We start from the raw sequence: 12974 nt of genomic DNA on the forward strand, positions 1-12974 counted from the left end.
GGCACCCGTCAGCGATTGGTTTTCTCCTCCATGTTCAACATCTCTTCATGGAACTGCTGGGAGCGGTCATCTGAGTATTTGGAGTGCAGATTGTCATCATTATGCAAATTATGTGCAGCTCTATTTCTTTTTACCCATCTACTACTAAGAAATTAGTTGTAGTTTTGAAGCAGGGCATGGAGGAAATATGGACTAGATGATGTTAACAAATTGAAGCTCAGTCCAGATAATACAGATGTATTCTGGGGCAGGAATCCCTGAAACTGGGATTCAACTGGTTTTAGATGTGGCCCCCCACCATCAGAGGCCAGGGCTGTGGGCAGAAAGGATCCCGATTCCTCTTTCTGTAACAGCGGACACCAGTTGGGAGTGATCCACAGCACAATGTTAAAGGAGCAAGCACATTGACTCCATTCTTATTACTGTGGAAGAGGCGTTGAGAGCAAGGGCCACCAGAAGGAAGTGCAGGGAATGACTGTACTCTAATGTGAGCCAGGATGGCAGAAGAAACATTGGATGAGGAGGAAGAACAAAATAGGATGGCATCTGGGACCTCATTAGGGACTGATTCTTTCTCAGATGAAAAATTTCTAGACTTTGAGGGATCACTGCAAGAACCTATGAGGAATTTACCTTGTGCCCCATCTCATGTTTCTGACTCTGCAATTTCATCTGAATGCGTGTCTGGCCCTCAGTTTGCCTGTATTCCTGGGGCTTCTACTATTCTCTCACAAGGCATGTCTGCAACACAGTCTGTCAGTGTTCCCATGGCAGCTTCTCAATTTCAACTTCAATTCTGACATATTTCAATAAATTAAGGAGGCTTTGCTTTCTCATTTATGTAAAGAATTTGCTGACAGTATGCAGAAAGTTTAGTAGCCTGGCTCTGGTGCAGTGATTGCAGGGGTTCAGATTCCTACTTCTGTTCAGCCTATGCTACAGATGGTAAATATGACATCAGTCAATCTGAATCTGACTCCTTGCCATGCCAGCAAAGACTACTCAGAGATAATGCTTCCGATCCTCACACAGTTGCTAGAGGTTCAGCAAGTAGGAAGTGTAACACAATATCAGCAGTGGAATAGTTGCAGGGTGCAGATTTGGCCCCTTCAGACCTCCAACAGGTTGCAGTATATTTCCTCGGGCCGTTAGGTACTTTAAATAGGATTATGTCTGGAACTACAGTCGCAGCCTCTTCACCAGTTTCTGCATTCTCCAACGTCCTCCAAATCAGAGAAGAAAGAGTTCAGGAGCCAGTACAATATCTGCTAGGCATTATAGCTGTTGAACCAGTTGTGGTAGGGGAGACATCCTCTGGCATCTGTTCAGTGTTCTTTACAGTGTTGAAGATGGACTGATACTACTTGGTGGTGCTAGATTTGAAACATCTGAACCAATTTATTGTGTGCTTCAAGTTCAGGATGGAGAACATAGTGTCCATAAAGGGGGCCCTGCAATATCGGGATTTTTTTGTTCATCAGCCAGATGGAGGCATATTTCCATATTGCCATACATCAGAATCATAGGAGATACCTCAGATTTTCATACAACAGAAAGCATTTTCATTACAGAGCAGTGGTCTTTGTACAGGCATCAACTCCCCCAAAGTGTTGACAAAGATAGTGGTCACCTTTGTGGCTCATCTCCATCTGCAATGGATTGTCATATAACCCTATTTAGATTTTTCATTAGTATGTTCTTTGTCCTTCTCCCAGATTATGCAGCACCTCCATATAACTTTGGCTTGCATCAAGAATCTTGGTTTTTTTTATTAATGACAGCAAGAGTAATTTTGTTTTATTTTATTATTAGATTTGTATCCCTCCCTTTCTTCCAGTAGGAGCCCAGGGAGGCAAACAAAAGCACTAAAAGTGCTCTAAAACATCATAAAAAAGACTTTATAATTTATAAAAACAAATCATCTTTTTAAAAAATCTTTTTTAAAGAAAGCTTTAAAAACATCTTTTTTAAAAAAAGCTTTAAAAATATGTTAAAAAGCAATTCCACCATAGATGCCGACTGCTTCAACTTGCTGGATCCAACATCCAGAAGACCTTATCAACACTGAGACAGGAACCGTGTATTTCCAAGAGATAGGTGGTGATGAGATCTATCAAGATGTAGAAGGCTGTGGACATCATGAAACTGGTTCGAGTCCTTGGCTTGATGTTGTCTACCATTCAGGACACCCCATGGGCAGGTCGTCATTCCCAGCCTCTTCAGTGGGCCCTACTGACTCATTAGTTTGACATTGTAAACAGATGGCATCTGTATGTTCGCCTCTTGAGGGCAGTGTGGGAATCCCTGAAGTGGTGGCTCCAGAAGGATATCTTGGTGAAAGGAGTGCTTCTGGTGGATCTGCCATGGATAGCAATCACATCAAATATGAGTCTCAATTGTTGCGGAGCTCACTGTGATGGATTGACAGTCTACAGGGTTGGATTTTTTGTATATACTGCAGCGGAGTGCAGGAACAACTAGTCTGTTAAGACTGATAGTTTGAAAGATTAAAGAGACTTAACGTTTATTAATACAGTGAAATAAAATCATACATGTTGTTGCAGCCATTGTGGAGCCATGAGGCTTGCACTCCCAGGCACTATGTCTGACTGACTAGACAGGAAGAGAAGGGAGGAAGGAGAGGAGCAAAGTCTGAATAAACAAGTAGTTCCTTTAAAAGGAGGAATCAGACAGAAAGGCAATCTATTCTTCCTCTGCTGTTGCCTCCCCCTGTACTGGTTCAAGATACTTGTAACATGTGTTGGTTCTTTACTCCCAACACAGGGAGTGTGGTCACCAAGTTTTGTCTGACAATCAGTCTGCTAGAATTATGAGCTACTTGGTAGACCATTCAACACTTTGCAGGGGTACTTCCTTTGCAGTGGTTTTGTTGAAGACAGGCAGCGCCACAGTGGAAGATGTTCTACTACTATTTATTTATTTATATTCTGCCCTTCCTTCCAGTAGGAGCTCAGGACAGCAAACAAAAGCACTAAAAACACTTGAAAACATCATAAAAACAGACTTTAAAATATATATATTTAAAAAATTTAAAGCATTTTTTAAAATGCTTTGGGCAGAGGCCCTCTTGAATTCACTGATGGCAGAACACCTCTGTGGAGACAATATACAGGTGGACTGGCTCAGCAGAAAGTCTGCTGTAGGGAGAATGATGACTGAACATGTCTGTTTTCCATCAGATTCAACTCTGTTTTGGACCTCTGCAGGTAGACCTGTTTGCATCCAGTCATAACTGCCAGCTAATATGGTTCTTCTCCTGGTTCTCAGGTCAGAGTGTGGAGGCAATAGATGCACTGAACTGTCCATGGCTGCTGTTGACTCTAGGCCTTCCCACTGCCTTCTCTTATATCAGAAGTATTAAAGGTCTGGAAGAAGCAAGCCTTGGTGGTTCTGATGGTATCATATTTGCTTTTAAGACTGTGGTTTTCAGAGATTGTCAACTTCACATGTCTCTGCTGTGGCTCTGCCAATCTGGGCAAATCTACTGTCTCAAGGGCCAATTTGGCACCCAAATCCAGCCTGGCTGAGTCGTCATGTATGGAACTTAAGAGGAAGCGTTTCCTAAAAGCCAGTCTTCCCAAGTCAGTAGTAGATATTATGATGGCATCTCAGCATCCATCACCAGTTCTCCTTTGTCAGAGAACATAGGCAATATGTTCCAGGTGGTGTGTGCAGAACCGTATCCATCCAAGAAAAGCTGGACTCTGAATTGTCCTTTCTGCAAAACAGCTTAAGCATGGGTCTTCACAGATAGGCTTCCACTTCGTCTTCTGTCAAGAATACTGGACAAAGGTCTCATCCTTTTCTCAAGTGTTTCCTCCGTGGAACAGCTTTAGCAGTCGTCCAGTTCAGCATTGCTTCCCTATGAGGGATTTATACAAAGTGCTCACAGCCCTGCCAAAACCTTAGTTTGGACCTCTAAGATCTGTTTCACTGATGCCTGAGGTCTCTCAGGGTCTTGTTTGTAGTGCCCATCAGATCAGTTAAGAGTCCTGTAACAGAACACTTTACTTACTAGTGGGTAAGCGCTTACATGCTTTTCATAGAGAGTTGTTCTTTGAACAGATCCATTTGTCTTGAAGGTGAACACCCTTTTTCACGGTTTGCAGGAGATGATTATACTCACTTCCAACTGAAAAAGCATTCTTAGGATATGTACAGGGCACTGAAAGTACACATTGCAAGGATGAAGCCTTTCAGGCAGTCTCACATCTTGTATCTTTTCACCCCAGTAGTTTGGGAAATAAATTTTTTTAGCTCCATGTTAGTGATATGGATAAAAGTATGTATCACTTTATACTTTACATGTCTTTATACTTACCTCCACTGACAAGGATAATAGCTCATTCAACCAGGTCAGCAGCTTTTCCCCCTGCATGCTCCTCTTTACAAGGTGAGTCAAGCTGTGACATGGGCTATCCCTAACATTTACTAAGCATTGCAAAGACTATGTATATACATCTCTAGAGGTGGCCTTTGGGAGACAAATGTTACACGTTCTCCTGAGACATTAGGCAGCTTGTTACCTACCCTACATGGATCAGCTTTTGAACATCCCACCTGAGGGTATCTTACATTGATGAGAGAAGGGGTCATTGGTTATACCTGAAAGATATTTCTATATGCATATAAAGATGTCCTCAGGACACACCCTAGTTTATAGAGGCTACCTATAATTTTCTGAGTTTAATTTTCTCATACATAGCATACATTGCAATAATTCAGAGAGTGCTTTGCTTTTGCCTAGTTGGTGTCTTTCTGGTCATTTACGTTCTATGGTGTCTACTATTATGTCTTCTTAGTTTGCTGTGAGTGAACTGATGGTTGCTTCAGAGGGAATGAGATCTAGAAACTTCCTTTGAAGCAAATCAGTGTTCCTGTCTTCATCCACCAGGGGGGATTGAGTATCCATCTGAGGAAATGTAGAAATGCCTTTCTGATAAAAGCAATGGTCCCATCTTTTCCTATTGCGTTTGGAAATTTTCAGAATCAAGTTGATCCTATAGAACTTGCTTAAGCTTTGAGTAGGACCTACCTTGTGATATTTGTGTAATATGCATACCAGATTTTTTTCTGGATACCCATTAACAAATCATGTAATTATTGGGATACTTTCTGATCTAATGAGGTGTATTACATAATTACATTTCAGGTCTCTAAAAGACACTAAGATGACACAGTTCTTTGGACACAATTTTACTGAAGACAGGTGGCGTAAAGCAGCATTGAAGAATGCTTTTTCTCTGCTAGGAAAACAGCGATTTGAACATTCTGCAGCATTTTTCTTGTTGGCTGGTCACCTCAAAGATGCAGTTGAGGTAACTAGAATGAAACTACTTCTTGAAACTGATGAAAAACGTTTAGAACGGGCTATAATTATTAATATAATTAGGTAATATGCTGTTAACAGAAAAATGTTAGATTTGAATTTTTTAAAAAATGTAATTGGCTTATGGTTATATATTTTAAATGCATCTGTGTGTGGGAATCAAAGAAGGGACCATGGTGTCATTTCTCTTAATCCCTAGTTGTATGTTGATACAAGCCATCCCTGAGCTCTCCACAATTCATCCTAAAAAATCTGGACTATAATAGCCCAGTGCAGATGTAACGTACCCATAATCTTCTGTATTTTTGATTGGACTGGTGCAAACATAATATTCCTAACAGGATTCTTAAAAGTTTGCTTTCTTCCTCCATGCCCAAACCTTGTTCATGAATTTCCCTTTTTCTTCATTCCAATGACCATAGCTAAGGGTGACTATTTGAGGCAAGTTTAACTTTGGTTCATGCTATCCAAGTTCACTGTTAACTAGGTTTTTCCAATCAACGTCAAACTCTGGCTTGCATGGGAATGCTTTCTATTAAGTGAAACATATTTAAGGCTGTTGAGGAGAGGGATACAGATTTTTGCATATAAAACTGGAGGGGTTTTAAGAAAGACCATGTGGTCCTGTGGCCAGCTCCCATTCCCTTGAATATGGTAACACTGGAAGCATTACATCTGTATTATACCAATGTGTCACAATCGAAGAAAAATTGTACTGAAGAAATGTGTTTACTGAGCAAATAGAAGTGTCCACAGGGTGTGTGTGTGCAGAGATGAAGCATGCTGTGAACCAAGTTACATGTTGCGGTGAAGATTTTAAAAATACACAACACCCTGGGGTAGCTCTTACAAACATGAGAAAATTTCTTCCTGACAGTAAATACGATGCTGCCAGACCATGAATAAAATCTGTCTACCAGAAGGGAAGATAATTTGGATATATTTTCATGCTACGAAGTAAAACATTTTTTGAAGAAAAGTGTGCCACAACCAGGACATTTAAAGAACTGATATGTGAATTTTCATAAATCCATTCAACTCTTAAACCTAGGAATAGTATTTTCCTTCTACTAGAGCATTGTACACAAATTTACACATTTAATTTCATAATCCCACTCTTGCGGGCTAAACTAAATTTGTTAATATAGCTGTGACTCTTGTTCACCCACAAACTTCTTTAACCTAAATAGCTTCTTTCCCTCTTAGTTGTTACTGTCTCTAATATATTTGTAGGATCGTTCTTCCTTTTCAATTTTTCATTTTTTCCTAACCTGAACAGGTAGTGTTAGGATCATTGCTCATGATAAAACTTTCACTGTGAGAATTTTTATTGAACCAACTCATCCTGTCAGCACAATGATTTTCGCTTGTGCAACTCCCCCCTCCTTCTGCACACCCCCAGTCTGTTCTGGGGGTTTCCCAATCCTTTGGAGCAGATATTTATTTATTTATTATTTATTTATTATTTGATTTATATCCAGCCCTTCCTCCCAGCAGGAGCCCAGGGCGACAAATAAAAGCACTAAAAACACTTTAAAACATCATAAAAACAGACATTAAAATACATTAAACAAAACAACTTTAAAAACATTTTTTTAAAAAGCTTTGAAGACATTTTTTAAAAAAAGATTAAAAAACATATATATATTTTTAAAAAAGGTTTAAAAGCATATTAAAAAGCAATTCCAACACAGAAGCAGAGTGGGATAAGGTCTCAACTTAAAAGGCTTGTTGAAAGTCTTCAATAGGCGCCAAAAAGATAATAGAGATGGTGCCTGTCTAATATTTAAGGGTAGGGAATTCCACAGGGTAGGTGCCACCATACTAAAGGTCTGTTTCCTACGTCATTCAGAACACACCTTCTGATAAGATGGTATCTGCTGGAGGCCCTCGCCTCCAGAGCGCAGTGATTGACTGGGTATATAAGGGATAAGACGGTCTCCTGTGCATGGAAAGATGATATCAGATGGGTAACTAGCTCCACCTAGTGGTTGAAGGCAAAAGAGTACTGCTGACGTTTTACTGTAGCTCCGTCCCTGGTCTGCGCCTGCCCCGTGCTCAGTTTCTCTTTTGCCTCACAGAAAAGTGGTTGGATTCTCTCTGACTCCGTGATTCAGGCTTGTAGCGTTTTTGTTGTTTGGATCTTCTGTGTGAGTTCGTTCTTGTTCTTTCCCTCCAAGTTTTCTTATTCCTTCTGTAATAGTTTAAACAAACAAACAAACAAAGGGGTTCCTTCTGTCTCTTTCCTTCTGACCTTCCCCCGTGGCAAGGAACATCCAGCCCCTCCCCGCGGCTCTGGCAGCCGTCGACCTATTCAGACTCCCTCTTTAACTAATTTCGCTGACGTTCCTCCTCGTTCACCAGGCTGCAGCGTCGGCGGTTTTCAACCTTGGCAGCAGCCTTCCCAGGGCTCGATACCCAGGCTTACACCCAGTTATTTCTCGCTCTTTGCGAGCGGCTTTCGTTTTTACCCGCTCTGTAGCGGGAGAGGAGGTAGACGCGCAGAAGCAATAGAGGGGAAAACGCCGGCCGCTGTTAAATTGCAAGCTTCGCCCGGTCGTTTACTAGCAGCATTTATTAACCCTATAAGTCCCGCAGTGTGTGCCCGCGATGGGGAAAGCCACGCACAAAATGAAACACCTCTCAAAGGGGTTAAAGCCGCCTCCCCGCATGGCATCAACAGGCGCAGTATCAGAGCCCCTTCCCACCCTGGGATTGGAGCAGTCTCATTCCTCGGGGGATCATTCTGAAGTAGCGGCAGCCCGCCCCTCTACCGTCAGGCACGAGGTGGCTGAGGCTCAGATTCTGGCGGGCAGGGTGACTACAGAAGGCAGGATATCTGCCCCACATAAGTGAACTTGTAGAGATGGTCAAGCTTCTGTACACCATACAAGGGACCAGAGAGACCTGGAACCCCTCTCTGATGACGAAGGCAGCCAGCTCCAGCCTCCCTTAGATGCTATTTTTTCTACTACCTCCTCTCCTGATGCATTTGCTGGGTTTTTGGATGAACCAATCCCTGTTCAACAGGTTCAATCTGCTGAAGGGCATAGGCTCTACTCTTCTCATACTCAGGCTTGCCCTGTTCAGTTACATCTGTCAGCGCATTCAATTCAACAGCTTAAGGAGCAGCTTAGAGAGGCTCTCTTATTGGATCTAGCCAGGGACTTGTCTTCTCAAAATACTTCAGGCTCCCACCCCTCGAGGTATCCACTTACAGATCACTCGAGGACAGATCTTCACCCTCCTCCTGGCCGCTTATCTCCAGATCCCCATGCGGCATCTCAAGGCAGACATCTACAGCTCCCTGACCAGGAGCCTATGGACGCAGAAAATGAATTGATTGTCTTGGATGAGGAGGAATGGAGTGGGGAGTCGGAATCTGAGGAGATTCTATCTACCAGGATATTTCAAGAGGCTCATTTTCTTCCTCTGCTGTGCAAGGCGATGGAAGCCCTTACCCTCACCTCTACAGAGGATCCTCCTACTCCATCCACCTCGAGAGTGTCAGCAGTATGTCCGGATCCAAAACCTAGGTCGAGAGTGTTGAAGCTTCCTTCTCTTCTTCCGAAGGTGCTCAAATCAGAATTCGACCTTCCTGTACAATTCAAAAAGTCAGTTTCCATCGCCAACAAGTATTATACACTAGAACAACCGCTCATGGATCAGTTGAAGGTCCCGCTCATAGACGCGCCTATAGTCAATCTCCTGAACCCATCTTTGAACCCGAAAGACTCAGATGCTCACCTCAAGGATGCCACTGAGCGTAAGATGGACCAGGGGCTTAGAAGAGTTCACGAGGCTAGTGCGGTTTCCATCAGGGCAGCAGCAGCATCCTCGGTGTTTGCTCGAGCTTCCCTTCTCTGGTTGGAGGACCTGCCGGATGACCCACAGCAAGATCCAACCCGAGTGCGCAAATCTCTGCTGAAGGTCTCTCGGGCGGTTACCTTCATGGCGGACGCGTCCATGGATGCTATGCAGTTCGCAGCAAGGTCACTGACGGCAGGGGTCTTCACGAGAAGAACCCTTTGGCTTCATCACTGGGAAGCAGACCCTGTAGCTCGCTCGAACCTTGCCTCGGAACCCTATGTGGGAGGCAAATTATTCGGGGACACTGCCCTCGCGCATGTCTTGGAAACTAAGGAAAAGAAAAAGTCCATGCCATCCACCAGGAAAAGGGATGACGGCAGAGCCTTTCGTCAGTCATTCCATCCATATTTCCCGTCGCACTCCTTTCGGGGCTCACGTTCCTTTGGAAGACAGAAGGATGCCCGCTCCAGCCGTCCCTTCTGGAACAGACAGCGCAGCCAGCTTAAGTCCCAACAACACCTTTCGGGTCGCTATGGATTCACATCCCAGTCACGTGGAAACAGAGGTCAGTTCTGACGCCTCCGCCTCGCCGGTGGGTGGCCGTCTCCAACAGTTTACTCACCGATGGAAGGACTTGTCCTCCGATCAGTGGGTCCTACACACTCTTCGATACGGCCTTCGCCTGGAATTTTCTTCCAACCCTCCGGCGAGATTCATTCCATCCCCTCTATCAACGAATCCACACAAGAGAGACAAAGTTTTGCGGTCAGTTTCCCATCTTCTGCACATAGCAGCCATCGAGAAAGTTCCTCCAGGAGAGAGGTTCCTGGGAAGTTACTCTCTGTTCTTCACCGTCGGGGAAAAAAGACGGTTCGTCCAGGCCTGTGTTAGACCTCAAGGGTCTAAACCGCTTCATAAAATACCACAAGTTTCGTATGGACACCTTGCTTTCAATCAAGGAAGCGCTGAGGATAGGGGACTTCCTCTCCTCTATCGACCTGAAGGAGGCATACCTACACATACCAATCTTTCCCCCTCACAGACGGTACCTCCGCTTCACGGTGGGACAAGAACATTATCAATTCAAGGCCATGCCCTTTGGCCTGTCGTCTGCTTCCAGGGTATTCACAAAGGTCGTGGTTGTCCTGGTGGCACACCTCAGGGCTCTGGGGATTCATATATTTCCTTATCTGGACAACTTTCTGATTCGCTCACCATCATTGCACAAGGCATGGGAAGACCTCCATGTCACCCTGGCCTGTCTAAAGGACCATGGCTTCCTGATCAACGAGGCCAAAAGCCATCTCTTTCCGTCCAACCGCATTACACATTTGGGAGTGACTATAGACTCTCTACATGGCCTCCTCACTTTGTCCCAAGACAGAGTCAGCAAGATTCGACAAGTAACATTGGATATCCTATCATCCCCCTCGCCGGACCTGATGAAATTGGCAACGCTTCTCGGCTTGATGGTGTCCACGTTCCAGACGACGCCTTGGGCACGTCATCACTCCCGCACACTTCAGTGGGCACTTCTGCCCTTTCAATCCGACATAGCGTCCAGACATCACCGCAGGATAACTCTGTCACCACAGGTTCGACAGTCACTGTTTTGGTGGACCCACAAATTCAATCTAACGAGAGGCGTTCCCTTCCAGGTTCCACCACACACCCTGATAACATCAGATGCCAGCTTATCAGGTTGGGGAGCCATATGCAACAGGCAGGTGGTTCAAGGCACATGGTCTCCTCTGGAGTCCACTCTGCCGATCAATTTCCTCGAACTGCGTGCAGTTCGTCTGGCCCTCAGGCACTTCACGACCTCCAGACAGTTGGGAGCGGTGCTGGTCAGAACAGACAACGTGTCGGCCAAATCTTATTTGAACTGTCAGGGGAGCACACACTCCCTCCTTCTTCAGAAGGAGGCCTTTCTCCTCTTCCAGTGGGCAGAGAACAATGTCGACTCGATAGCGGCAGAATATCTCAAGGGAGAGGACAACAGCCAAGCGGACTGGCTCAGTCGGGAAAAGCTACTTCAAGGGGAATGGACTCTTCACCCAGAGGCTTTTCATCAGATAGTGAAACGTTTTGGCCACATTCATGTGGACCTCTTTGCCACCAGGCACAATCGACAGGTGAAGAGATTCTTCTCCCGGTATGTGACACCAGGCACGGAAGGGACGGATGCCTTAACTTCCCGGTGGCCTCCGGGCAGACTGTATGCCTTTCCTCCGATTCCAGTTATTCCCAGGGTGATCAAAAAGCTTCGGACCGAGAGATCAGCACTCCTATTAGTGGCTCCATGGTGGCCACGGAGACCTTGGTTTCCAGCCCTTCTCGACCTGTCGGTGGAACCACCATGGCAGATTCCAGTACGAAGGGACCTACTCTCTCACGGACAGCTCCACCACCCGGCTCCAGAGTGGTGGGCGCTTCATGTATGGAACTTGAATGGAGGAGACTCTTGAAAAAAGGCATCTCTCCCCAAGTGTTGGAAACTATGATGGCTTCTAGACGCCCTTCCACACTCAGAATTTATGAGAGCACATGGAAGGCATTCTCATCCTGGTCACAGAAGAAAGGAATTCTTCCTCGGAAGGCGGGGGTCAACCAGATCTTGTCTTTTCTACAAGACGGATTATCTTTGGGCCTCAGACCAAATACCCTGAAGCGCCAAGTTTCGGCCTTGTCGGCAATCCTCTCCAGATCTCTGCATAATCCAATCGGATCTCACCCTTTCGTCAAACGTTTCCTCAGGGGTGCGACAGTAACAGCACCACCTACGGTGCACCGCTACCCAACTTGGGATTTACATAAAGTTTTATCAGCCCTTCAAAGACCTCCATTTGAACCTCTGAGTCAGGTTTCCCTCCGTCTTCTCTCCTTTAAAGTCTTGTTTCTCGTGGCCATCACTTTGGCCCGTAGAGTGTCTGAGTTGAATGCCCTATCTGTCCATAAAAATTTTTGTATGATTCATAAGGATAGAGTAGTCCTACGTACTGTTCCTTCCTTCCGTCCCAAAGTGTTGTCTACTTTCCATTGCCAGCAAGAGCTGGTATTGCCGTCCTTTTGTCCGAATACTGTCCACCCTTTAGAGAAAGCCTGGCACTCTCTTGATGTGCGAAGAGCGCTTAAAGTTTATATTTCCAAGACAAAGCCAATTCGGAAAACAGATAATTTGTTTGTCTCTTTCCACCCTACCTCCCTAGGGAATAAGGTGTCCACGTCCACACTAGCCAGGTGGATTAAGGCATGCATATCATTAGCTTATGCCTCTCTAAGATTAGCTCACCCTACCGGAGTAGTAGCTCACTCTACCAGAGCAGCGGCCACATCAGCAGCCTTTTCCCATAATGCCCCTCTAGCGGAGATTTGTAGAGCAGCCACATGGTCCACTCCCAATACGTTCATTAAGCATTGTAAAATAGACTCCTATGCTTCATCGGAGGCAGCCTTTGGGAGGAGGGTGCTACAGCACGTCCTCAAGGATCATTCGTGACCACAGCCCAGCAGTATTCCCACCCTACATGGGTCAGCTTTGGTATGTCCCATCTGATATCATCTTTCCATGCACAGGAGAAGAGACATTTGGTCTTACCGTGAAATCGGTCTTCTCTGTGCATGTCAAAGATGATATCGGCCACTCCCAATGAGTGCTGGGCTGCCTTTATAAGCACGGTTAGCCCTGGAGCAGAGAGTGTATGAGTACTGTTGTCTTGTCTTGTTTGTGGCGTCTATTGGCCTGATTTCGTGGGCTTGTGTCGGGAGGATGAGCTGGACTCCTGGGGGGTTGTTAGAAGAGGATTCAAATGGC

General features: G+C 45.1%; 1 protein-coding gene across 4 annotated transcripts in view; it reads left to right on the forward strand.

The window, feature by feature from the left end:
• DMXL1 (Dmx like 1) overlaps positions 1-12974 on the forward strand; it is a 144252-nt gene that overhangs the window by 55816 nt on the left and 75462 nt on the right. For all 4 annotated transcript variants that reach the window (XM_061624653.1, XM_061624628.1, XM_061624644.1 and 1 more), the window contains exon 22: positions 5174-5339. In XM_061624653.1, coding sequence (XP_061480637.1) covers positions 5174-5339 — 166 coding nt within the window. The remainder of the gene's footprint in view (positions 1-5173; positions 5340-12974) is intronic.

Source organism: Rhineura floridana, chromosome 1 (assembly GCF_030035675.1).
Source record: "Rhineura floridana isolate rRhiFlo1 chromosome 1, rRhiFlo1.hap2, whole genome shotgun sequence".
Lineage (NCBI taxonomy): Eukaryota > Metazoa > Chordata > Lepidosauria > Squamata > Rhineuridae > Rhineura > Rhineura floridana.